At 54.2% G+C, this 25,511-nt stretch overlaps 6 protein-coding genes across 6 annotated transcripts; 4 read left to right on the top strand and 2 right to left on the bottom strand.

Annotated features, from left to right (window-relative positions):
- Positions 1–2,275: 2,275 nt before the first annotated feature.
- ColSpa_02740 (uncharacterized protein) lies at positions 2,276–2,908 on the top strand (the record flags this gene model as incomplete). The annotated part of the gene is made up of 1 exon (XM_049268952.1): positions 2,276–2,908. One exon carries the CDS (start codon positions 2,276–2,278, stop codon positions 2,906–2,908), a length of 633 nt encoding a protein of 210 aa, XP_049124909.1.
- A 1,580-nt stretch (positions 2,909–4,488) lies between these two features.
- ColSpa_02739 (dolichyl-diphosphooligosaccharide--protein glycosyltransferase subunit wbp1) lies at positions 4,489–6,071 on the bottom strand (the record flags this gene model as incomplete). The annotated part of the gene is made up of 4 exons (XM_049268951.1): positions 4,489–4,914; positions 4,967–5,670; positions 5,728–5,838; positions 5,930–6,071. The coding sequence occupies 4 exons, from the start codon at positions 6,069–6,071 to the stop codon at positions 4,489–4,491; spliced, it is 1,383 nt and encodes a 460-aa protein (XP_049124908.1).
- Positions 6,072–6,576: 505 nt separating this feature from the next.
- Positions 6,577–6,880, top strand: ColSpa_02738 (NADH-ubiquinone oxidoreductase 9. subunit; the record flags this gene model as incomplete). The annotated part of the gene is made up of 2 exons (XM_049268950.1): positions 6,577–6,769; positions 6,834–6,880. The coding sequence occupies 2 exons, from the start codon at positions 6,577–6,579 to the stop codon at positions 6,878–6,880; spliced, it is 240 nt and encodes a 79-aa protein (XP_049124907.1).
- Positions 6,881–7,258: 378 nt separating this feature from the next.
- ColSpa_02737 (protein Beige 1) lies at positions 7,259–15,375 on the bottom strand (the record flags this gene model as incomplete). The annotated part of the gene is made up of 6 exons (XM_049268949.1): positions 7,259–7,291; positions 7,345–8,240; positions 8,367–11,724; positions 11,793–12,263; positions 12,315–12,709; positions 12,756–15,375. The coding sequence occupies 6 exons, from the start codon at positions 15,373–15,375 to the stop codon at positions 7,259–7,261; spliced, it is 7,773 nt and encodes a 2,590-aa protein (XP_049124906.1).
- Positions 15,376–19,685: 4,310 nt separating this feature from the next.
- Positions 19,686–21,480, top strand: ColSpa_02736 (succinate dehydrogenase [ubiquinone] cytochrome b small subunit, mitochondrial; the record flags this gene model as incomplete). The annotated part of the gene is made up of 3 exons (XM_049268948.1): positions 19,686–20,063; positions 20,094–20,183; positions 20,254–21,480. The coding sequence occupies 3 exons, from the start codon at positions 19,686–19,688 to the stop codon at positions 21,478–21,480; spliced, it is 1,695 nt and encodes a 564-aa protein (XP_049124905.1).
- A 1,182-nt stretch (positions 21,481–22,662) lies between these two features.
- ColSpa_02735 (uncharacterized protein) lies at positions 22,663–23,746 on the top strand (the record flags this gene model as incomplete). The annotated part of the gene is made up of 2 exons (XM_049268947.1): positions 22,663–23,673; positions 23,714–23,746. 2 exons carry the CDS (start codon positions 22,663–22,665, stop codon positions 23,744–23,746), a joined length of 1,044 nt encoding a protein of 347 aa, XP_049124904.1.
- Positions 23,747–25,511: the final 1,765 nt, after the last annotated feature.

Genomic DNA, 25,511 nt, shown 5'->3' with positions numbered 1-25,511 from the left:
CGTTGCACCTAGCGGAAGTGCGCCAGGGACCTACATCGTGGCAAGCCCCGCAGCCTTTTATGTTACTTCCACGGTTGTGTATACTGGCTCGGACACAATATTGCAGCCGACAGCAATTTCGACGATTCTTCCAGTAGGAACCAATCCAGGAACCATTGTCTTGGCAGCTCGTTATGTAACATCCCTGGTGGATTACCAGGGAACGGTTCCAATCACAGGACCAACAGCAATATCGACGGTCAGTCCATCCGGCACGGCCCCAGGCACATTTATTATTGCTACGCAGGCTGCCATTTTTGTCACTTCCTCGGTTCAATACTCCGGCTCTGATACGCTTACCGGTCCCTCGGCTTTGTCTACTATCCAGCCTGTTGGAACTCAGGCGGGTACAGTCATCATAGCCACTCCTGCCCCCACACCTTCGTATGTCATCACAACCATCTTCCTTACGGCATCCGATGCCCCTGAAACCACCACGATCACGTCCATTGCCCCTAGCGGCACGGCAGCCGGTACCATTGTTGTGGGCAGGCGGGCGGCATTTGTTACTGTTGTTGGCCCCTACACAGGGACAGCCAGCGTCCCCAACGGCGCCACAACAGTCTCGATTGTCCAACCAAGTGGCACACAACCTGGTACAGTATACATACAGACACCGACAACAACGGTGGCGAGCTCAACACCCGTCACATTGACCTCATCTACCTCCGTGGCATCCACCAGCATATCATCAAGCACCTCTTCTTCACAAAGCACAACGGTCAACCCTGCTACTCTGTTACCAACATCAAGCAGCACCTCGACGAGCCAGATATCTTCCAGTGCGCCATCTTCGTCTTCTAGTTTATATTCTAGTTCGTCCAGCACTCCTGTTGTTTCGCCAACGCCGTCGCCGTCAAGCAGCTCTTCAAGTAGCTCGTTGTCCTCTAGCGTCACGGTCAACCCCGCTACTTTGCTCTCCACCAGTAGCACCATTTCAACTTCGACTACTTCGATCTCCACATCATCCACAGTTTCCTCAAGCACTAGTAGCTCGGCGTCTCCTTCTAGCTCCAGTTCAGCCGGATCGTCAAGCTCCTCCTCCAGCTCGACTGTTAGTGTTAGAATCGATACATTACAGACGACATCCACTGCGTCCACGCTCTCTACGCTGACGAGATCTTCGTCTTCATCGTCTCCATCTTCAACTTCTTCTTCTAGCGCGTCTTCTTCGTCGAGCAGTGCGAGCGCCTTACCTAACTCGCAATTGCCGAGTTCTTTCAGCTCGTCCAGCACTTCCTCATCACAGGTTGCAACGAGTATCATATCTTCTACGTCTTCGTCTAGCTCCTCGTCAAGCTCATCATCTTTGTCGAGCAGTGCAAGCATCTTACCTAACTCACAATTGTCGAGCTCTTCCAGCTCGTCCAGCACTTCCTCATCACAGGTTGCAACGAGTGCTACATCTCCTACGTCTTCATCGTCTCGTTCTTCGACTTCTCCTTCGAGCGCATCATCTTCGTCGAGCAGTGCAAGCATCTTACCTAACTCACAATTGTCGAGTTCTTCCAGCTTGTCTAGCACTTCCTCATCACAGATTGCAACGAGTGCTGCATCTTCTACGTCTTCGTCCAGCTCCTCGTCCAGCTCAACATCTTCGTCGAGCAGTGCGAGCGCCTTACCTAACTCACTATTGTCGACTTCTTCCAGCTCGTCCAGCACTTCCTCATCTCGAACTCCAACAAGCAATACGTCTTTATCCAGCTCCTCGTCCAGCTCCTCGTCCTCGGCGAGCAGTGCGAGCGCCTTACCTAACTCACTATTGTCGACTTCTTCCAGCTCGTCCAGCACTTCTTCATCTCGAACTACAACAAGCATTACATCTCCTTCTAGCTCCTCGTCTAGCTCCTCATCAAGCTCATCATCCTCGTCGAGCAGTGCGAGCGCCTTACCTAACTCACTATTGTCGACTTCTTCCAGCTCGTCCAGCACTTCTTCATCTCGAACTACAACAAGCAATACATCTCCATCTAGCTCCTCGTCCAGCACTTCAATCACCTCAACCTCGAGTTCGTCGTCCACGCGCACCACCTCCAGCTCCAGTAGCAGCAGTAGCAGCAGCAGCTCAACATCTTCTCGTGTGGTTGCTTCTGCCACGTATGGACCCGCCTTTTCTTGTCCCACAACTGGATTCCTCATTCAGAGTCGTACGCTCTATTCGCTGAATCTCACGTCTGGTGCCCGAGTTCTGATTGCTGACAATGTTGGCGGCGACACGTCCCGCACCATCAATGCCATGGGTTACAACGCCAGAGAAGAATACCTCTACGCCGTGAGTCAAGACAGCGATGACTGGAAGGTCATTCGTATCTTGTCCAATGGCTCGATACAAGACATTGCCCCGATCAAGAAACTCACGACTGGCGGGTTCAACTCCGGAGATGTCGACGAGAACGGCCAGTACTGGATCTCGACCGGCGGTGCTGATTGGTACCAATATAACTTCAACCCCGGTACAGCTGGTTATGGTACTCTCATCGGCAACGGAACTCTGGCGGGTACGGGCGGTTACACCATCGGTGATTGGACGGTTGTCCCAGGTGTCGGTGGTGGCGATCTGTGGTCCGTCGGTGTCAAGGGCCAAAGCGCATTCCTCTTGCGTTGGAACAGGACGACCAAGCTTTTCACACTTGTCCGCGAGCTCGGCAACTTGACAGGCGCTACTGGGACGACCGTTCCTTTCTGGGGTGCTTCTTACGCAACCAGCGACGGGTATCTCTTCGCCTTCGAGAACGGAAGTGGCCAGGTTTGGCGTATTTCCGTTGCCGGTACTGCCGCCAACCTGAGACTGAATGATGCTCCACCAAGCAGTTCAAACGATGGTGCGCGTTGTGTGGACTCTGGTGTTATCAATGTCGGCACCACCTGAGCATACCCAAGATTGAATCAGTTTGCTCGCTTCAAGCTTTCAGAAGCTACTCAGAATGTTTCCCTATGTTTTTTTTCTTTCATATTTTTGACTCGTTTATAAGCATGGGATTTCGTTTGGGATCTATACTAAGACAGCAAACAGAAAATTGGCCAAAACTGTGTTTTCTTATATCACAAATATGTACTAAATTGTAATATCTATCTTCTATAGAATTAACCATATTCGTCAAATCATCGTCGTTGACCCCACGAAACCCCCCTCCACTGTGGCTATACAGTCGACTGTTATGAAAACCCCGTTTTGCAATACAAGCTTCTTCACTGGCCGCACCTTGAAGTATCCTTGGCCGTCCATCTCAAATCCCACCTCACGAACAGTCCATTGTATTTCCGCACGTCAGTCATCCGCCTGGTCAAACTCGCGTAGCATTACGTTCTAAACCCAGGATCTTCCTCAGATTCACCGGGCAAAGACACTGACCTCAACTACATCCCCATGCCGTCGACCTAGCAGTCATAACTGAAGCATAAGGCCAGGTCTCGAATTGCATATCCCAAGAGACCAGACTTCGCCATGAGTCGACAGCTACCGCGGGAACGACCATCCCGGTATTTGTCTAAAACATGTGGCCTTCCAATCTAGCCGGTCACCGAGTGCACAGCTATTGCATTGCACCTTCTCGATATGACCTTGTTTCTTGTCAGAACAAGCCAGGTTTGTTCGCGCAGCAGGCGAACATACTGAACTCGGCGACTGAATACACGTGGTAGTGTACAATGACAAAGTTGTAGCTCCAAAGACTACTACGCTGATGATAACAACACTGAACAAGTATCAAGACAAGGCTCTAAATACATCCGTCCGCTCTGGGCCCTAGACAGCAAAGGTCGCAGCTTGCTTGACACATCGAAAGAATGCTATCAACGAAAGCCTCGTGATCTGATGCAGAATCTAAGCTGGAGTGTAGGTTGGGTTTTGTTGGAATCTGGCCCAACACGAATACAATGCACACAAAGGTTTCTGGTCGTTTTGCTGTAGCCCCGGCAAGGAAAAAACTGGCTCTAGCCAATACCGCGCTGCCAGGAAGGCTTGATCATGTCTGTCAAGTGGTTGCAAAACAGGAATCCGAGAGGTTAGTTGAGAAGTTTGCCAGGAAGTTTGGAAGTTCATGACAGCGACATGGCCAGCCGGACAACTGATCTCATGGTGGATAAACAACACGGCTCACCCTTGGGGTGATGAACCGCGAGAAATCGGTTGCCATTCTTACTGACGGCCACGACGGCCACACTAAAGAAGCCAGTCAAGATGGGACAAGGGTAAAGACGAGGATGGAGACAATAGGTCATCACTCTAAAACGTAAAAGTCATTCGATACCTAGGCTTTTGGCCCCGACGCAGCAGGCATTCTATGCCAGATGTACACTACAGTTACAAGCCTCGCAATCCCCAGAGTCAAATCCGGATCTCATTTTTCGCTTTCCCTTTCTATGCGAGTTTCATATGTTACGGCAACCCTCCGTAATCTCTTTGCTTCGGTATCTGCAATTTCTCCAACCCACTCTCCCAACTGTCGCTTACTGCGTCTTCTTGGTCGCAGTCGCGGCGGTCGTGGGCGCGCTGTACATCCACACGGCCGAAAAGAGAACGAAGCCGGTGATGGTGGCGAAGATGCCCGTCAACCAAGGCCAGGCGCCTGAGATAACGTACGAGCGGGGCCACTCGTCGTGGGCCATGTGACGAACGGAAACGGTGTTCTTCTCCTCAACGTTTGTGAGGAAGGGGCGCTTGTAGTTGATCTTGAAGTTGAAGATACCGTGCTGGTCGGGGAGCATGAAAGAAGTGGTGTAAGTCGACGCATCGGCAGTGCTGGCCTTGGGCGCGAGCGGAAGACGGTGGAAGGGGGAGAGCATGCTGAACTCGAGTTGGAGGGCGTCGTCGTTGGGTACGGTGAAAGGGGTCCACTTATCCCATGAGTACTCGGAGAGGGAAATGGAGTAAGTCTGTCAGGGGTTAGCATATGCTATTGTAGAGCACCAACACGAGCCAACTTACGACATCGTTCTTAACACGGTAGATCTCGGGGTTGGTCTCGTTGGCAGCCTCGTTGAGGTGGTGCTCAATGTTGTTGACCCTCAGGACACCAATCTCATGGAAAGTCCAGCCCGCAACTCTCTTGGCGAACTCGCGGTTCCACGCTGTAACCTCCTTGCCCGTAGCCGTCGGCTTGATCTTCGCATCGAACCACTTGTCGCTCAGCAACTCGGCGGAACCAACAAGGGTGAAGCGGGCGCTGTTGCGCGCCTGGAACGCAGATACGAGCCCGAGCTGCTCGCCGGCGGCAAAGAGGTCGTTGGCATCGACAACCTCGGCCTGCTCCTTGGGGTTGTAGCTGTAAGCCGTCTTGGGGGCGCGCAGAATCGGGGTGAGGAGCTGGCCAGAGCCGAGGATATGGCCGACTCCGCTGGGGAAGGCAATGACCTGGCCGTCTTCGTAGAAGAAGTTCTTGACGCCGGCGCGCGACGACTTGGGGGCGGGGATGGCGAGGACGTCGTGCTTCTCGACGGCGCTGACGGTGTCGTAGTTGAAGTGGTCGACGACGAGACCGGTGCGGTCTGCGGGGAGGGCGATGTCGAGCTCGGCCAGGAGACTCACGATGGAGGTAGGGACGGTAGCGGTGGAGGAGAGAGACAGCAGGATGTTGCCCTTGGCGTTGATGAACTGGAGGAGGATGTTGGGGGTCAGGTTAGGACCGAGACCTGCCATGGCTTGTAAGTATCACAGTTGACATAGCTAAAGCTGTAGAAGTAACATACCCTTGCTCTTGGAGGGAAAGAGCAGAACATGGTCGTACACCCGCTCCCCGAGCTTGAACAGCTGCAAAGAGTCGCTCTTGGGCGTCTCGTATGTGATGCTGAATCCCCGGCCTATTCGATCAATTGGTCAGCTAAATGCACTTCCCCGTGCAATTGTTCCTCCGACATAGCTTCGACTTGATCTCCGGGAGCTACTACGTACTTTCCAGGTCTCCCAGGAACTTGGAGTAGCCCTCCTTCTCAGCAACATCATCCAGGATCGCCAGCAACCGACCGCCGGTAACGCTCACAGCGTGCACAGCGGCAGCCAGAAAGAGCAAACAGAGTGAAAGAAGAGACCGCATGATTGGCGGAATTCACAGGCCAGGAAAGAAAACAGCAACCTGAACCAGGAATCTAAATTTCGTGGGGGTCGACGGTGGTGGTAGTGGGTGAGAAAAAGAGAAAGTCGGCCGCACAGCTGGGGTGCGTTGCGTTTGGCGTAGCTGGCTGCGCTGGGAGAGCTTGACTGCGCTTTTGGGATCCGGTGCATGTGTCTTGAAGCTTGGGGATACGTAGCCGTTGCCAAGCTAGTGTCGGAGAATCCCCGGCAAGTGGGCTGGAGCTTCAAAGCTGCTGGAGGCAGGGGTCCAGTTGTATGGGAACCGTCTGGATTAATCCGACCGAGTTTATCCGGCCTTGAGGCTCCCGCTCCCGACTCCATTCTGAGCTTCCGCATCGTGGAAACCGTACGCCAGCTACCGCATCAATCATTTGACGACCTTCGACACGGTCAATTGAGTACGAACCCCCAACGGCCACCACCTCCCGCACTCCGAACCGCTAATTGACTCTCCCGTAGTACCCAAAATGTCTTCCGCCGCGTCTCCCCGATTCTGGGCTGGGCCCCTTCGATACTGCCGTTGGGCATCCCGCGAGAAGCCCGCCTACTTCTGGTCCGTCGTCCTCGGCGCCCTCGGTCCTGTCCAGCTGGCCCTTGTGCCTCCCATCAGAAACTACCTCGGCGACTACAATGCGCCACCCATTCCCGTCACATACCCTGGTGAGTCGGACTCGCTCGACGTTACAGTGCACAAGGGCAAGAGAGGCTAACATCCATTGCGCAGTTCCTGCCGGACCCAGGAAGCAGCTGACAGGTTATGACGACGAATGAGCACTCATAACTTCAATGCGGAAGTAGGAAAATGAGCGAAGGTGCTTTGTAAATACGATGGCGTTTGGGCTCTAAACAGCAAGCAGGGGGGGGGGGGAGTGGACTCTGGGCGAGCTGCCGAATCGGAACTGTAGCTCACGGGTTGCTTCCACAGGGAAGACCAATATCAAGGCTCACGCTGTACACTACCTATTATGCAAAGTTCCGTCAATCCACTTGTAGCATGTGCAATAGGTCTCCATCGCTACGTGGTCAAGAATTATCAAGAAAGAATACGCCGGTTCTATGCCAGCCTGGAAGAGATCCGCTATGCTGCCTTTAAACACTCGCTCGCAAGCGATTGCCATCCTCCGCCGAACTTTTGGTGTCATCCAGACTCTACCTGTCCCGCTGAACAAGATTCCACTCATACTAGGAAATGAAGTTAGCTATTGCCATTGGATACCAATTCACAGGTGACTCACCACTCGCCCGTCGTCATCGCCAGTGTAGACGCACTGCGGCATGGGCGTGATGCAAGTCACGCCAGCGTCGTAGTTGGCCCCCACTTCCGAGCGCGAATCGACGTGATCCAACCGCCGAAGCAGCTCCAAAACCCACTTGCCGTTCTTGACGCATTTCTTCCAAACATTCACACGGCCCCTCTTGTGGCCGGTGAAGACAAGATAATTCTCAAGCCACTCGTTCCCGGCGCCTTCGTAGAATGTACAAGAATGCACGTAGTCGTCGGGCTCTGCGCAGACGTTCTGATCCAGTATAACAGTGCCGTTGATGGTGTAAAGCACCACGTTTGGACCAGATCCAAGCATGATTTCGCCAGAGACATCGTTGATGCGGGCACATTCGACGGGCCGCGAAAGCGGCAATTTACGAATAAACTCGAGACGATTAAGGTCCCAAACGAAAGCTTGACCGTCAGTCGATACCGACACAAACGTGCTGAAAGACTTGGACACCGCCATGCTCGTCACGGGGGCACGGTGGCCAAAGAGTGATGAACGAGGAAGCAGGTCCACCACCTTTCCAGGAGCGGTCTGTACGGCGTATACAGATATTACACAGTCTTCTCCAGCTGTGATGAGTGTCTTGGAATCCGCAAAGGTAGCGCAAGACAACTGTCCAATGTGAAGATTCTCAAAGAGTCCCGCCGGCTTTTGATTCTTAGTCAACTTCTCACCAAACGCTGTTCTAGACTTTCTCACCTTCCGGTTATCGCTGAAGAAGAAGCGGATACTATTGTCGGCGTAACCCCATTCAAGGAACTTGTCGTAGGGAGCGAAGTTCAGGCGGAAAGGCGAGGCGCAGATGAGCCGATCAATCTTAGGTGAGTAGATCAAAGAAGCCACTCTTTCGTGAGATTCTGTTTCGTTGGTTAGCTTGAGGAGGCCCGTGGGAGGAAACAACTCACCAAGCAATGGATGGGACAGCCTGGTAAGAGCGTAGACTGAAGTATCTAGTCGCCGGATCGGACAAGACGCATACTCACGAGCAGGATGAGGTCGTGTAAACACTTGGTGTGGTGTTTGTCCAAAGTTATGGATGACACCAGCGGTAATGCGTCTCTCCTGCGGATCACTAATGTTGTCCAGGTCGGTGGCGCCTCTATATGAGAGGTGATGGAAAACATTGAGATTGTCAACAGCAGCGTCGCCTCTCTGCTTGAAACCAAATACCAGATCTATCCAGTTGTGGAGATGTTGGCTGACGTACGGACTCTCGAGTGCCTCGCGATGTTTAGCAATGAAAATTTTGGGATCCCCTTTGGCCCATGGAGGCAGGACGACGTTATTGACCCTGGTCCCTGTGCTTTCACGGTTACCAAAGTTGTACTGGTTAATATTGGTCAGGAACTCGGGAAGGCAGAAGAACTCTGGAATCAGCTCCCTAATATCTGCCTTGTTGTCGCAAGAGGCAGACTGCCACGCATGAGGAATGGACTGGAAGAGACGATCTGCGTGGTCGAACGATCCGCCTTGTAGAAGGATGTATGATTGGACAAAAGGGGGGAGGCGGATGAGGTACGAAGACACAATCATAGCCGAAGAGTAGTGAGTGCCGTAGTGGAAAGGAGTCTCCCCTATCTCTGCCAGAGCGTTGTAAGACTCCCGGAAGCCTGAGACACGGCTTGCTGTCTGAGCACCCATCGGCTTCGACAGATCTCGAAAGGTAGCGGGGTCGTTCAGATTCAACTCCTCACTAGTGTAGTCTGCGAGGACCCATGGGAAGACGGGGTACTGAGTCAAGTCGTTAAACGTCCGGCCGGCCATCGTGTTGACAAGCATGAGATAGTGGAAGTTGGACATCTCCCCCTTCTGCCACTTTTTCATGGCAGGGTTCCAAGGGGTTGAATTAAAGATGCTTCCGAACTTGGAGCCAAAGCCTTGGGGCATCTCCTCGGAAACCTTGAGGGCTTCGAGGCGCCAGGCGTCCTCGGGGTTGGGTAGCGAGCTAGCGGCATTGGTGTGTGGGGCCTTGCTCATCAATTTGCCAAAGACCTCGTCTCTCAGGGCCGGGTTGATAGACGTCAGTAAGTAGCTGCGTCCATCTGTGAAGAAGACTTCGATGGCGACATCCCGGAACAAGAAACGTCTCTTAGAGATACTGATCACGTCATGCCACCTCCAACTTCTCGACTCCTGTTCGCTGCGACTTGAGCTCTGGCGTTGCTCCGTAGTCTTGGCATCCGTGATAATCTCTGAGAAAGGATCTCTTTCCTCGGGAGGAGCTTGCCATGCATTAACGATCTCGCCAGAAGCGCACTGAAAGACGTTGTCCATAATGTAGAGAGCATCCTTGCCGATGATCAGAATGCCTTCGCATCCCTCTAAGCCAACGATGCGTGAGATGTTGTATACCGCTTGCACTTGGTCTCCCTGTTCGAGACGCCGCATGACTTTGCGATTCTTGTCCTCGAAGCCATCATCACCCTCATTGGCGTCGTTAGGATCATCGACCAATTCGAAATCCTCTTCGGCGCCAACGCCGGACTCGTTCGCCCCTTCCTCCTGATCCGTCTCGGTTGGTGTTTCAGAGGCTTCTGTATTGCCGTCGAGACTAGGGATAGATTTTATACGGGATGATACCGGCGTAGCTGGCTTGATCGGCGATGGCGCAATCTGAGCGGGAACCATGGCGGTATTCACCTTGATGGCAGACGGGTTCGCAGACTCCCCTGCTCTCCTCTTTGGCTGGTAGTCGCTATGTTTCTTAGAGTAGTCTGGTAGAAGCCTCAGACGCATTCGGTTCCGTCCTTCTGTCCGGTCGAGTTTCCACTTGAGCTGCGCCTGCTCGCTGAAGACTGCTCCAGGACGTCGCAGGTCATTGTCCATCTTCACAAACGCTGCAGCTAGGAAGGCCATGTCATCCTGCTGGTCTTGCGTCAGGCGCTGGTGCTTAAAATGCTCGCTCGTGAAGATGCTCTTCATCCAAGCCCCGTTGGCCATTTCATGCCGCAAGAGAATGTTGTCAATAGTAAGTGCTTCCGTTTGCCACGCTTTCAGCCGGTCTCTGCGCTTTGCCAAACGGAACTTAGCCGAGTCGACGGTTCGCTGATTTTCGACGACGACAAATTCCTCCCAGATCTTGGAGATGCCTCCGAAGAAGAAAGCGTCAAGCGACGCACGATGCTGATCTACCCAATCAAGAAATGCTTCATCATCGACCTCGGTGAGTTTAACAACAAACTCTTTCGTCAAGTGTTGTTGGTCTGTCGCCAAACCTTGGCGGAACAACACCATGGACTCGTCTGGCTTTTGCACAAGCATGATCCGCATGATGGTGGCCGTAGCAGATCTGATGGCTAAGCGTGGGTCGACAAGTTTTGTGTACAGCTGGTACCAAAAAAGCTTCATATACTCTTCCTCGTTCGAGAGGCAACCTAGTATCGGAGCCTGCCAGTAGAGAATCTTGCTCATGAAATCCTTTGCGCTGGAGTCGGGCGTATCGGGGTCATCCAGCTCAGAGAACCGTAACAAAAGCAGCTTTAGGAAGCTTTGACGTATCGTCGCCACTGCTTGACTGCAGAGACGAACGCTTTTCAGGGTCGAAATCTCGGGCCTCTGCAGATACTCAAGTACCATGCCAGCGAACTCTAGCATTGGCTCTGTACCATTAATGAACCAGCCTTCGAAGATGGTGTCCGTAACGTGTGCAGTTAGTCTGGCCATGTTGGTGAGAACCTTTGGCTCGCACAGAACCTTCTGGTTCGGTTGAACGTGGTTTCCAAGTTGCTGGAGTGTCTTCTTCAAGACGAAGGATTCGAAGTAAGCCTGGTGCTCTTGGAAACCCGGCGGAACCTTCAAGAATAGTCCGAAGCCTGGGAACTCCTTTCGCGTGAAAACCTGGTCGATAAACACACTGATGACCAACTCTATGAGGCCGTCGAGGGTTGCACTGCTAGATTGCTGCGACGCAACCTTCTTCTTTGGTGACATGACTGGGGCAAAGCGTGCTGCACTGGGAGCCTGAGGAGATGTTTGGTTGGTGAGCAGCACGAACCCAGACGCCTTCCGGAGAGGAGTGCCGCGGGGGTTCCCTGCCATTGCAGCAATCGCATCTGTACTCGTCGTGCGAACAATGGGACCAGGCTGCGAGCCGGCAAGAGGACGAATCATCACGTCGCCGCCTTCGAACGTAAGTGCCGAATCCCGTGAGTTGAGCTCAGTGTCTGCGGTGACTGCATCGGTGCTAACGATGATAGGGTAGCAAGCCCACAGCAAATACCTCACGTACTCGGACGTTAAGGCAAAGTCCTTGAAATCGGGAGAGCGGGAGTGCAAATCTGAGAGGAACCGGATGACTGTAAGAAGCATGGGTGCGTGGTTTGAAATCCTTTCAGTGTCGGGCTGGGTGTTCTCTGCAACTGCTTTCAATGTCAGTATGCTCGTGCCAACACATGGAGAACGTGGCCTACCTCTGGCATCGATACCCCCCTGGTCTCCATTGACTTGGCCCGGGGTCTTGTCTCTAACCCCTCAAACCCGCTCGCATGTAGGTTATGTGGCTTCTGAGGCGAGTTTGGATCCTCTTGGTGCCTCATGACGTCCTTCAGCCCATGCTGCAGCATTGACGTCAAGACCTGAAGGCATTCTGGGTAGAGGACTCTGGCCTTGCCGAATGTTTCGAACAAGTTGGAAAACTCAAAGTTGCGATCCAGGTCGACGTTGGCCACATCGAAGCCGAACAGGATGCTGAAGCAAATGGGCCACAACGAAGGGACATACCACCAGCGTTTGAGTCGATGGGCCATGATGGTGAAGCCGCCAGTCTTTCCGGAGAACTTGGCCGTGTACGCAGAGCCGTGGGTGATAAGCAGTCTCGCCAGGATCTTACTGCCATACACCACAGTTTCGGGATCGTCGCTGGCCAGAAGATACAGCAGCCACTGGTCCATACTCAATAAAAATAGTTGGTTTTCGCCAAACGGTGGTCTCACCTTATTCGTCACTGTCCTTGCGAACTTGCGGATATTCGCCAGGTTGCCCTTCTCACAGAGAAGAGTCGAGTACATTCCCAGAATCTTGGCACCAAGCTGTTTCTTGGTGAGGAATCGGGAGGGGGACGCATTTGAGGAGCTGTTGGAATCGAAGGTGGCTCGTCTCCCAAACCCGGAGGCAGGAGTTCGGGAAATCGCGGAAATCGGCTTGGGGGACCTGACCAGGGAGGCCGTCGGTGAATGGTAGGCATATGTGATGAATAGAGCGAGGGACCTATGCACTTCGGCTGTGTAATTGCATTTCACGAGTTGCTCTAAAGCAGTCATAAAGTGTGGCAGCACCTCTTCTGAGATCGACTCTGCTTTCATGGCGTCGAGTAGTCGTTTGACGATTCCTGTGAGTGTCAGTAACGTCGGGGCTTTGTCTCATGGGGTACTTACTCATGCGCATTAACCGCCTGCTGTTGAACTGGTGATACTTGCTCTTGACGGAGAAGGTCACAAACTGCTTGTAATAGAGCTCTTGGGTGATGGAAGCTGACCGTCTCCAAGTATCAAAGTCAATGAGCAGGATGCGGTAAGCTAGAGGGTTCACAATGAAAGACTCCAGAGGTTCCGTGTGGTTGTATCCCACAAAGTCAAGGATGAGGCTGAGGAGCTGAAAGCTCAGTCTGTCCCTCTCTTCACTTGTGATCGGCAGTCGCAAGTTGGCGTTATCAGCACCGATGTTGACCGTATAACCCAGCTTTGCTCTCAGAAGCATGCCAAGAATAGCATAACCGTTGTCGCGCTCCATTGCCTCACTGTTCCTCCAACTCTTCTTGATGCAGAGGAACGTCATCTCAACAGCGCGAACGGTTTCTTCCACCGAGGTTGCTCTCTCAACAATCTTGAGAGCCAGGGGAGTGAAGCCAGCAAGACGCCAAAAATTGTCATCAAAGTAAGAGGGCGTCACCACCACCGGATTACCGGTCAGTACAGCTACCCCCTGAGACCGCGCCAAGGCATCCAGTAGGCATGGCAGCGCAGCATTGATGACAATCGCTGAGCCACTTCTATGGGTCATTTGAATGAGGTTTGTTGCCGCAGGCCGGGGCAAAGCACGGTAAAGCTGAGTGTCTTGGTAGACACCATCCTCTCGGAAGACGCCCACTGGGAGTATGCTGAGGAGGATTCTGTGTTCAGGCAGCAGGCTGCCTGCCTTGTCTCTGATGGCTCGAATGATGTCAGAACTTTCATCCCTCCCGGGGTGGAAAACCTCGTTCCTCAAGCCCAGGCTCGCAGATGCTTCGTATGTCTGAAAGCCTCCGAGGCTATCTTGGAAGTTGCCTTGATACTTCGGGGAGAGGCCATAGTGAACAGCAAGGAAATCGTCACTAAGAACGTCCTCGAAGAGATGCGCTGAGGCTAGAGACCATTTCGAAAACACCAGCCCAGGCCCAAGCTGGCTGGACAGATCCCTCGGTGTTCCCAAGAATGCTTGGACGGGGTGTGGCTTAGCGTTGGTGGAGGTGAAAGACGCAAAACTTTCTGTGCTGCCGTTTGCAAAGGGTGGCGATGAAGGGTAGGCGCACTTGATTTGCTCCACAAACTCTCCGTTGACGTACAGCGAGGCTTTGCTGGCAGTCATTGTCTTGGGCCGTCTGTGGACGAGGGCAATGTGGTACCACTGCTTGTCTTTGAATGACATGCCTTTGAACCTAACACTAGGCCGGCTGGATGTGACTGAGGTCTGTAAGATAAAGTTGCGAGTATCCCGCTCAAGATACATGAGAAGGAAGCAGGTCTGAGTAGCATCGAAAACACCGAAGAGTGTGGTGTGGGAGTTGGGGTCGAAGCGGTCCACGCGAACCCATGCTGTGAACGTGTATCCTGGTGATGAGTTGGGAGGGAACGGCCGGCCAAGTGTTGGTAGTTCGATGGAGGAATGGCCATGTAGCGAAAGATCGAACTGAAAGAACGGAGGACCGCTGTATGTTGAGGTCATCTCTAGGCTGAACTCGGAAGCCTCCGGCGAAGCACTCGCGAGCAAGAACTGGGTGTCTGCGGGCTGGTTGAAACCCAGGTACATGAGCTTCTTGCAGATGACAAGCAGCTTGTCTTTCTCATCCTGATCGAGTCTTGGGGCAGGGTCGAACAGAACTCGGAGCAAGCGAGAGAGCACTCCGGTAGCATGGAGAGCCGCAAGGTTAAACGTGGAGATTGAAACCACGCTTGACATGATTTCCAGAACTACCATCGAGCAAGAGTTTGCCGGCATGTTCTGCGCTCTAGGTATAGACTCCCAGAAGCCCACAACAGCCCGCAGGATTTCGGGGTTCCGGAACACGGCCTTTTTCTGAACGACATCGCGCACTTCCTGACTAATGTCCCTTGGTTTTGGAGTCTTGGGCGCTTCTGGCTGCGCTTCGCTGCCCTCGAGGGCTTCTTGTTCCGGGCTCGTCGTGGCTTCCTTGTCGTTCGTCTCCTGGTTCGAGGCAATAGATTGGCAAAGGGCATCTACTTTGTTGTCGCCCAGTGAGAATGCCAAGAGCTTCCCAAACATTTGGCAGTTGGTCCACAAGTCGGAATCGCTGCCGCCTAGCCCGACGCTGGCGATGGTCTGTTCGAGAGCCTCCCACCCGCCGCCTTCCACCCGGTGACGAAAGTAGCGCTTGTTTCCAGGATGGTCTAAGAAGGACGCGGCGAGGACATCCAGCACGGCCTCCAGCAGCCCAAACAAACCCTTCTTTTCCTCTGTCGTCCGGCGCTGGGGGTTGTAAAAGCCGGAGTATGATCGCAGCACGTCGAGGAGACGGTGAAAGCCGTGCAGGTGTCTGAAATCATCCTGGGGCGGGCTCGGCGGTTCGGGAGCAGCAACGTGCTGTCGGATTTGGCGCAGACTCTTGACAAGAACTGGGAACTCAGGGTAGCCGTTGTTGGTGCGTCTTTGTGTGCCGGCGGCAAGGGTGTCGAGGAGGCCACGCAGGATTTCGAGGGCTTTCGAGTTGGCGGCACTGGATGATCTGGACGACGCTGAGGTGGAGGAGCGATAACGCCTCGATACCTGGAGAGTCGACATGTTGTTGTTTCTGGCTATTTCAACAATTCCTTCATTCCACAAGCTTCAGTCCCAGCACCCATCGAGGGTCCAGGCAGCGGTCAAGACTGGTCGGCATCGAAAGTGGGATGCGGCGTGGGGTGGTACGGCAGCTCGCAGCTTGGGCAGTAATGGGGCGTCCAAGGTAGGGAAGGAGGGGGGGGGGAAAGGGGGCAGAGATGTATAATTGCGAGCCAAAAAGAAGCAGTGACTTTGACGATGCTGGTATAGTCAAATGGAGCCAAGAGTCGCAACAAGTCCAACGGCTACCTTGTTCCGCGTTATCACGGACACGGGTAACAAGAGCTGGAGCTGGGAGCTGTTGCGAGTGTCAGCCTTGAGCAGTGAAGGTGTGGCTTGAAACGCTCTCAGTGGCCGCCTCGTCGTCACGAAGACAGGCAGGAGCGTCTAACGTGCCGACGGTTTTTGGGAAGGAGTGGGGTAGGAATGGTGGCGGTGCTGCTGCCAACTCGCGCCCGGCTCTCCGTCCACACCTGGTGGCTAGGTAGGTACACAGGAGAAAGTCGCCAAAACCGCTGAAGGACTGCCCGTGGCGTCCACTGAGCAGCGCAGCTCCACTGAAGCATGCCGCCTCGAGTCCCGGCCTCAGTCCCGGTCCCCGTTGCATAGCATGGAGACGATGGTGATACGCCTTTTCCCCATTCTATCCATGGAACAGCTCATACTGCATGGATCATACCTGGACTCAAGCTCGGCGATGGCCAGCGCGTCACTTGTGAGGCGTGATACTACACCACTGAACGGCTATGAGTATTTTTCTAGAAGACGCATCTACATATCTGCCGTTGTCTGCAGTGACATTCTCCATCACCAAGGTAGGGTAAGGGGCTCTTGTCTTAGCTGCAGCACCCAGATAAGATACACTGCCAAGCTGCCTCCCTGAACAGACAAAACAGCCTTTGAGCAGAGGCATGGGCCGAGATACGGATAGCTTCCGGTACTCAGAGCTGACATGGATTATCCGGGTGGGCCCCATGAAACATGCGTGATTCATCCCATTCGAGCCAGCATCCAGAACTCAGTTACTTGCATGTACCCTATCGATAGAAGCCGTGCCATTCGGTCATCGGCTCGGCCTCCGAGTGCAGAGCTGACGCGAGGTTGTCTTGTTTGCCTGGATGGCGAAAGAGCTGTACATCGATGTACATAACAGAGCTTCAGTGAGTGTTGGAGTAAACACCCTCATTGATGCATGAAACCCACCAACAAAAGCTAGAAGCGCATCAAAGGGCTAGAAGCACGAATCAGTCGGTGAGGACCTATCAGTCTTTCCAGTCCCGTTGAGTCAGTGACCAGCTTTCAGCGCTAGCTATGACAGACAATGCGGCAGCAACAAACAGAGAGTCGGTCAACTGTCCATGTGTCATGACTCCGTTGACCGGGGGGCTGCTTGAGGGATCATCGGCTCGCGCGCTGAGCATCCTCTTAGAGCGCTGCTGCATCTGGGAAGAAGCTTAGGCGATATAGGGTGGTTTCAGTCTGGGCCCTCCCAGACACCGAGACACGGGACTCGGTCAATTCTTGCAAGTTGGTTTGTCTGGCGGTGACAGCGGTAGTCATGTTCGTGGCCCGACGAGGCTCCCGTCGGTGGCTGCTGTACTATAGGTAATACGACGGTGGTGTCGATGGACAGAGACACGCGTTCCCCATACATCCATGTCGAGGTGGCGTAAAAGCCCAGTTGCCTTCGCGAACAGCAAAAGATGGTGTGCTGAGTTGGAGCATTCTGCATTGACAATCCGACTCGCAAGCTCGTGGCGTTAGGTTTCTGTTACGAAGACGTTCCTGACCCGATGTATAGTAACGGACAACAGGCAAATTTTGACAGCATCCGGACGAATGTTTATCTTGCTGGCCTGCGCGAGTAACGCAAGCCCGACCTCGATGTCCGCGCCATCGCCGTTCAAGGACCTGGATGAATGCATGGATGTCCGCCGGCTTGAGCGTGGCCTGGTTGTCAGCTAGTTGTGCGTACCAGGCTCTGACTGAGTGGCTAGGCACATCGCCTCCCGCTGGCCTGGCTTGACACAACTCGTTCTCAGGCAGCTCCAACCTCCAACGCCAGACTGCCCTCAAATGACGGGAAGGCAGGGGGACCGAGGCACGTGCCAGGCACCACACGGGGGCGTCCTCATCTGACCCGTGGGTCAGGCGTCTGGGCTAGCTTGGATCAGCGTAGCGTTGGTGCTGGGCCTCGTCTCCCCCGCCTCCAAGGTTCCAGTCAGACAGCTCTTGAACCCCTTCCAGTCGGAGCTTGAGCAGCGGGTTGACAGGGCAGGGCAACAGAGGCACCTTGCGGGATACCTAGCTTGAGCAGTGCATCACCTGAGCGATAACCGCCCGCCAGCTTCACCTCGGAAGACTGACCAAGACCGACGAGGCTCCAGTCGCCCAGTGGCTTCGGGATCCTGTCTTCCCTCGCCTTGGATTAATCCTGGATGGGTCTCAACTACGACAAAAGCCCTGTGCTGTAATGCCAAACACCTTATTACAGTTAATCGCATCATCGCTAGGCAAGTTACTTGCACACAATGGGCAAGCCAGCAGCCCCGAAGGACTAAGGGTAGCCGAGTCGCCATCGTCCATCCGAGGCCAAGCGGATCCGGACAAACTCACAGCAACGGAAACACAGACAATTGACAGGGTGAAGCGTAAGTGCTGGCACACGACAAATGCGGTGCCTTCCCCTCTGACTGGTCGATAGCGGAGCTCAACGAAACGGCAAAAGCCTCGTCGAGATAAGACGGGATGGCAGCGCTTGTTAAGCTTCAGGGTCCTCCGGATAGATCTACCTCGCCCTCCGCTCCGTGAATCGTCCATTACGCGTTATCGCATGCAGCGCTATGCGGGATATGCGGACTGAGTGGGTGCCAGGTGGGTTGGGAGGGGGGAGAGCTGTGGCCTGGTTGAGACAATTGAGTGAAGAATGCATAAGGAATGCTGATAGTGCGGTACATGGCGTCGACTTCCCCAGGTTGCAGAAGCCGGCGCCGAAGCGGCGGACTGCTTGCGTAGGCTGTGCTGCCCCTTAGGTACACTGGGCACATTGCCTTGGTGGATTGTCGGCCCTCTGCTTCGTTCGTCTCGACGAACGAGCACAAAACTATGGCTGAGTTGGTGGACCGAAGGCCGCCAGCCGTTGAGCTGGATGGCTTCCTTGGGAGTGAGGATGCCTGGTTGTAGCCATGGGTTCGAGGAGGATTCAGGGCAGCGCGCAGGGCGAAGGTGCGGAGTACAACGTCCGCCCATACCGTGCCGTGACTGAGAGCCTTCGTCTCGGCCCTGGCTCTTGGGGGCTTGGGTATGACGTCGACTGCTGAGCTCTGACTCTGACTCTCAAGGTAGTGCTCTGCTACCTGCTCGTGTTTCCCAACGAGGACCGTTCGAGAAAGAAGCAGAACAGTCGCAACGCAGTGCTAGGTGCCGTTTTTGCATCAGACGAGAGGAAATAGTAGGAGCAGACAAAGGAAGCAGGATGGCTGCATTTTCCAACGAAGCTTGACTGATGAAGCTCCGATCAGAAGAGACGGCCGGATTGGCTCTGTGCCTGGAACCGACTGATGCACGCGAGTTGTTGCGAGAAGAGGAGACGCAGGGTACCGCTCCAGGTCTCCTGCTATCGCCCATCCGCACTTTCCCATCTTCCAAGCAGGCTAGGCATGGCAGGGTAGCTCGAACGACAAGCAGCTGCCCGTATCGAACATGGTGCCTGGAGCAGCTCAGCGAGAGCGCCAGGCAAGGTACCTCCGCAGTACGTACTCAAAGGTCCAAGGTCCAGATGGAGAGGGACGGGGACTCACCCAGGGAATCCCCAAACGTGACCCTCTCTTATCGCATTGCCGAGGAAACCCTATCGAGTCATTCCATTGGCTCTCCTGCCCATTCATGGAGTGCGCTAAGCCGGTTTCGGCGCCGTCAGCCACCCGCCAGCTCTTATCTTGGTTGGCTGCGTCACACTGGGGCGGCGCAACCATCCTTAGGCCGATACGGGTACGCTACGGATACCTCACCAGGAGCTGTGCGCACGCAACCGCCGTCGCTGCCTTCCTTCCCTTTATATGTGCCCGCTCCCGCCCTCCGGAGCTCCATCACTTGCTCTTCTGATCCATCTCTCCCCCATCCCTCCCCCTCCTTCATCGGCATCATCCATCTTCCCATCCCATCGAGTATTCGTCCTTCTCTGGCGTCTTCAGCAGCTCCAATTTCCTTATTCCTGTTATCGTAACGAACGTCTCCGGTAGACTCTTCACACCACCACAACGCCGCCCATCATGAGAGGCTTCATCGGTGCTGTGGCCGGCCTTGCTGCTGTTGCCAGTGCCACTCCTTCTCTCTCCATCGAGACCATTCACGACGGCGCCGCGCCCATCATCTCCTCCACCAACGCTGAGGCTGTCCCGAACTCATACATTGTCAAGTTCAAGAAGCACGTCTCGGAGACTGGTGCTGAGGACCACCACAGCTGGGTCCAGCAGCTGCACTCCTCCTCCCAGGACGAGCGTCTTGAGCTGCGCAAGCGTGGCCAGGAGCCGTTGGTTGAGGATATCTTCCACGGCCTGAAGCACACCTACAAGATTGGCAAGGACTTTCTGGGCTACGCCGGTCATTTCGATGAGGCCACTATCGAGAAGGTCCGGAGGCACCCTGACGTAAGTTCCATCCCGACTCCTCCCCGCCAGACGATGTCCCAAACATATGGCCCACAACCCGACTCCGACAGTGCGGCAAGGCTGGCTTTGGCTCTCCTCGACGCCGTCGGACTCGGATTGGTCAGCTCGACAAGTTTTGGTTATTTCACATTCTTCCAATTCGACTCTTTGCTGACACATCATTCTACAGGTCGAGTTCATCGAGGTCGACTCCGTTGTCCACACACAGGTTCCCGTCAAGTCCCAGGTTGAGGACAAGTGTGACGGCGAGCTCGAGAAGCTGGCTCCTTGGGGTCTGGCCCGTGTCTCCCACCGCAAGTCCCTGGGCTTCGGTACCTACGACAAGTACCTGTACGCCGAGGATGCCGGTGAAGGTGTTGACGCCTACGTGATCGACACCGGCACCAACGTTGACCACGTTGATTTCGAGGGCCGTGCCAAGTGGGGCAAGACCATCCCTTCTGGTGACCAGGACGCTGACGGCAACGGTCACGGCACTCACTGCTCTGGCACCATTGCTGGTAAGAAGTACGGTGTCGCCAAGAAGGCCAACGTCTACGCTGTCAAGGTCCTCCGCTCCAACGGCTCCGGCACCATGTCCGACGTCGTCAAGGGTGTCGAGTGGGCTGCGACCTCGCACACCGAGCAGGTCAAGGCTGCCAAGGACGGCAAGCGCAAGGGCTTCAAGGGCTCCGTCGCCAACATGTCTCTTGGTGGAGGCAAGACTCAGGCTCTTGATGCTGTCGTAAACGCCGCAGTCGATGCTGGTATTCACTTCGCCGTCGCTGCCGGCAATGACAACGCCGATGCCTGCAACTACTCCCCCGCTGCTGCCGAGAAGGCCGTTACCGTCGGTGCCACTGAGCTCGGCGACCGCCGCTCTTACTTCTCCAACTACGGCAAGTGCACTGACATTTTTGCTCCCGGAACCAACATCAAGTCCACCTGGATCGGCAGCAAGTACGCAGTCAACACCATCTCCGGCACTTCCATGGCCTCCCCCCACATCTGCGGTCTTCTGGCCTACTACCTTTCTCTCCAGCCCGCCTCTGACTCCGAGTACTCTGTTGCTCCTATCACCCCCGAGAAGCTCAAGAAGGCCCTCATCTCTGTCGGCACCGTTGGTGCTCTCAGCGACATCCCCAGAGACACCCCCAACGTCCTCGCCTGGAACGGCGGTGGCTGCAACAATTACACTGCCATTGTTGAGGCTGGCAGCTACACTGTTAAGCAGGAGGCCAAGGAGTCCACCATTGACGACCTCGAGAAGGCCATTGAGGAGGACTTCGAGGTTCTCTCTGGCAAGGTTGTCAAGGGTGCCAAGAACGTTGGCTCCAAGGCTGAGAAGCTTGCCAAGAAGATCCACAACCTCGTCGACGAGGAGCTGAAGGAGTTCCTCAGGGAGACCGCCTTGTAAGCGTTGCGATCACGGCGCCAGGTCTCATCTTTTCCTTTTTCTCTTGGGTCAATGACAGTGTACGCATAGGGTTACTACTGGATGGGTTGGGATGGATGCATCACTTCATAGCTACATACAGATCTCATAGCACAACGAATTAAGTTTCCTTACTATTATTATCCGATCTCCATTACACCCCTTAGAGTGACAGAAGCTATCTTCAACGAAATGGGATTGCTCTTCTTTGCCGGCTTAGCAATACTTGGAGACAAGGTTTGATGCCGTATGTGCTGGCTAAACTCTCCTTCATGTTTATGAGTAAGCCCGTCAAGCAGCTTCGCGACCGTGAGATGATGCTGATCGGATTGTTTATGAGAAGCTCGTAAATTACCGCCAAATCTGGCATTCAGCAACTCTCGTTACGCCACCTGAATCAATCTGCACTTGAGACATTGGGTTTTAAATGCGTGATCCTGAATCTCGAAGTCGGTTTATCCTTCAATGACTGGAATGCTCTTCCTTCCCACCGAGGAAGAAATGACAACAACGGCTGGATCTTGCCGACGCCACCTCATGCCTGCCCAAACGAGGGATCAGTCAGTCCCTCCCGCCTTTCAGCCTTCGATCCTGACGTGCCTTTCGTCTCCCGTCTTGCAGAGTTCACACAGCCCCAGAGAAGGAGCAAACATGGACCTCGCTGTCGGTCGCACTATTCCTCGTGGTCTTGCCAAACCGCGGCGACCTTCCTCGTCCTCCTTTATACCATTCATTTCGTCCTTCACAGCTCATCATTCGACGGTTTCCGCGGCACGTCTTCAAGCTCTCACAGCTTGCTTTTGGTTAGCATCAGGCCGGATCTCGCACGTCGACCAGCAGCAGCTTCACTTGAATCTCTCTAGTTCCTCTCCTTTATACCTAAGTCGCCGCAGAGTCGGTCTCGTTTCTCTCGCCTAATCCTTTCCCGCTACAACTTTCCCCTCTATGCGGCGACGCAACAGCACCAGGTCGAGCTCGACGCTGACTCGAAGCAAATCCACCGCCTCTGTTCGCTCTGCTATCCACAGACTGGATCATATCGATCCAGTCGCTGCTGAGAGAGACGCTCACATTGCTGCTACCTTGTCCTTCTCCCGCGCAGGCCTTGCTTCCGGCCCAGAAACGAGAGTTTGGGTTTCCCGGGATTGCAACCGCTCTACCCACATGTCAACCTGGCCAGAAGACCCTGCGGATCACATCCGGCCTCAGAGTGAACATGCTCGGCACAACTTCAAAGAGAATAGTCCACATCGCCAGCAAAGTGTCCGTTTCGCCAGGCAAGGATTTTCCTCGAGACGGTCGCAAAGCCAAGACAACGATTACTCCTCGGACACAGGCACCATTCGACATCGAAACATTCTTAAGGATGTGGGAAATTGTCCCACGAGCCAGGCCTCTAGCAAGCCCGAACGCCCATTCGTGAGCACCTACACCACCAACTACGTTCTTTCCTTGCCGACAGTCGAATCATTCGGAACACTAGACGAGTGTGCACCTCCTCCGACATCCTACCAAAAGCTTCGCAAGTCTCGATCCATGTTCGCCGCTTCGAACCAGGCTCCGACGACCAAATACGATTTCAACGACTCACCGGAGCAACCGAACATGCTGCCTGCGCTGCGGCGGCAGTCCATGCAAGATATGAAGGAAAATAGATCTCCGACGAAATCATTTGGGCTTCGCGGACCGAAATCGGCCAGCTTCCTGAGAGTGCGGGACGCCATGATAGGTGCTCGAACTAGCAGTCGGCAACAGAACGATTTAGCGGTTCAGGACGCCGAAGACAATTTTCGTAGAGACGTCGAAGACCAGCAATATCTGAAGCCACGATCGTCGGTGTTCTTTTCAAAGTCAAAGAAAAGCCAGAGTTCGCTGGGTCTGCGCAAATCCATGAGAGAGTTCAGTTCTGATGCTCACATCCCCGGGTCTGCAAACACCATGACCGCCAGCAAGGACGCCTCCCTGCGGAGGAAGGCGCGAAAGGTCTCCAATAGCCTAAAGGCCAAGCTCAAGGATATCTTCAGGCGCAGCAAAAAGGGGGAGTTGACCATCGTGGCAAACGAAACCAAGCCAGTAGACGTGGCTAAAAACCAAGAAAGCATGGAGACCGAACAGGACGACCCATATATGGATATCGTCGATCCGGATTTGACGGACGAGTGCTCGATTTCGCGGGTCCCCTCTCGTGTCCCCTCTCTACATAACACATGCTCAGCTCAGAGACTTCATTCCCGTCAAGGAAGCATAGAAAGCATCGAAAGCGAAAGAAAAGTATCGGATGAAAGGTCGCGTGTGACCAGCTGGACGAGCTCAGGGACCCATACCCTCAACAGCCAAAGTACATGGGGCGGCGAGCGTGATAGACAGCGTCTATCCGTTATCAAAGAGAATGGTCCTCACTACTCGTCCTCTTCCTTCGGGCGACCAAGCATAGTTAACAGCAATCCCTACGAGCTGACGTCGTCATCACCGTCTCCACTGGGTGAGCCAGCCCGTCCTGGCACATCAGCTGATACAGCCCAAGTCTATTCGGCACTCATGGACCGCTTAAACGAAGCAAAGAAGAGGCAGCAACGAGAGGAGAAATTGCAACTGAGCAGCAACGGTGACAGCAGCCCGGAAAGGCATGAATCAGATGGTCTGCCAAAATCATACAATGATCAGGGCAGCAAAGAAGTCGGACAGCAGAAACCGCCAACTATCAGATGTGTCTTGCAAGATGACGATGTGTTCCGAGACGGTCCGTGGGAGCAGACGATTGCTGGTATTGAGACCACAATCTCTGTTGAAAATGAAGCAACATCGTCATCGGGCAGTATAATTCACCATCGCCAGCGATCTGCATCGGAGACGACCCTTGCATCTTACAAGACCTATCCGAGGCTCATCGCTGGCGATGGACAGGGGTACTCGCCACCAAGGCCATGCACGACGCACAGCGAGGACATTGCATCTGGCCCGAAGACCTTGTCAACTCGCAGCTCTGCATTCTTTGGAAGTCCGACGTGCCATCTATTTCGGACAACAAGCCCCTACCGTAGGGCACTACAAGCATCGATCAAGGAAAACACCCCGGTGTCGACAGACCTGCGTTCACCAACAGCCTCTAGTCTGAACCTTGACATGATTCCCATAAGACGTCGCCCAAGTCTCTCTCAGGAAGACCCACGCATTGCCTACTCGGAGAGTATATACTCTGATGAACTCCACTCGCCACAAAGAATCCCACAGCTCAAGAGGAAGTCAGCAGGACCGATTATCCCGCCCCGACACCCAAGCCACCGAGCTACTGATGTAGATCTCAAAAAACCCACTTCTACGAGCGTATACTCAGACGCTGCTGTCGAGAACGGACCAGATAGGACGACTCTCACGAGTGCTCGGGTTGACGCCCTCAGTACTCGAGGCACACAGCTCAAACCCCTGACGTACACGCCAACATTGCCGGTTGATCGGACAGTATCAAACGCAAGCTCAGTGGAGTGGAAGACGTGGCTCTCTGCTAACGCATCAACTACTGATGCCAATCTGGTCAACGCCAGAGCGCAAAACCTGGCTGAGATTCGATACTCGAAACCAAGCATGCCTAGGGGGATGGGCCATGTGCGTGAAGGCGCAGAGATCGAAGAACCACATTCTCCAATGACTTACAAGCCGGCAGGTCCTAAGACAACCAGACTACAGACACCACTCAGAGCGATGAGCCATAATCCCCGCCAAGCATCGTCTGCTAGTCGGACCGAGCCTCGTAGCAAGCCAGTAGTCCTCATAACGCCTAGCAGGGACGAGAATGTAGCTCCTTTGTCAGATGGGCGCGTTACCAAGCATCTTCGTGGCATCTACCGTCCTCCCCCAATTCCGCCACGGAGCTCTCTAAGGGCAGCTCCTTCAATGCCGCTGATGCAAACTCGGCCTTCTCAGAACAATGTTTCCATCGAGTCTGCGGACAAGAAGGCTTCAAAGATGCGCAGCCTTGACACAATGCCAAAATCTCAGTCAGCCGAGGTTCCCCC

The sequence above is a fragment of the Colletotrichum spaethianum genome (assembly GCF_022836535.1).
Source record: "Colletotrichum spaethianum MAFF 239500 DNA, contig05, whole genome shotgun sequence".
Taxonomy (NCBI): domain Eukaryota; kingdom Fungi; phylum Ascomycota; class Sordariomycetes; order Glomerellales; family Glomerellaceae; genus Colletotrichum; species Colletotrichum spaethianum.
Note: the sequence above shows the minus strand (reverse complement) of the source record. Positions and strands in the feature narration are given on the sequence as shown.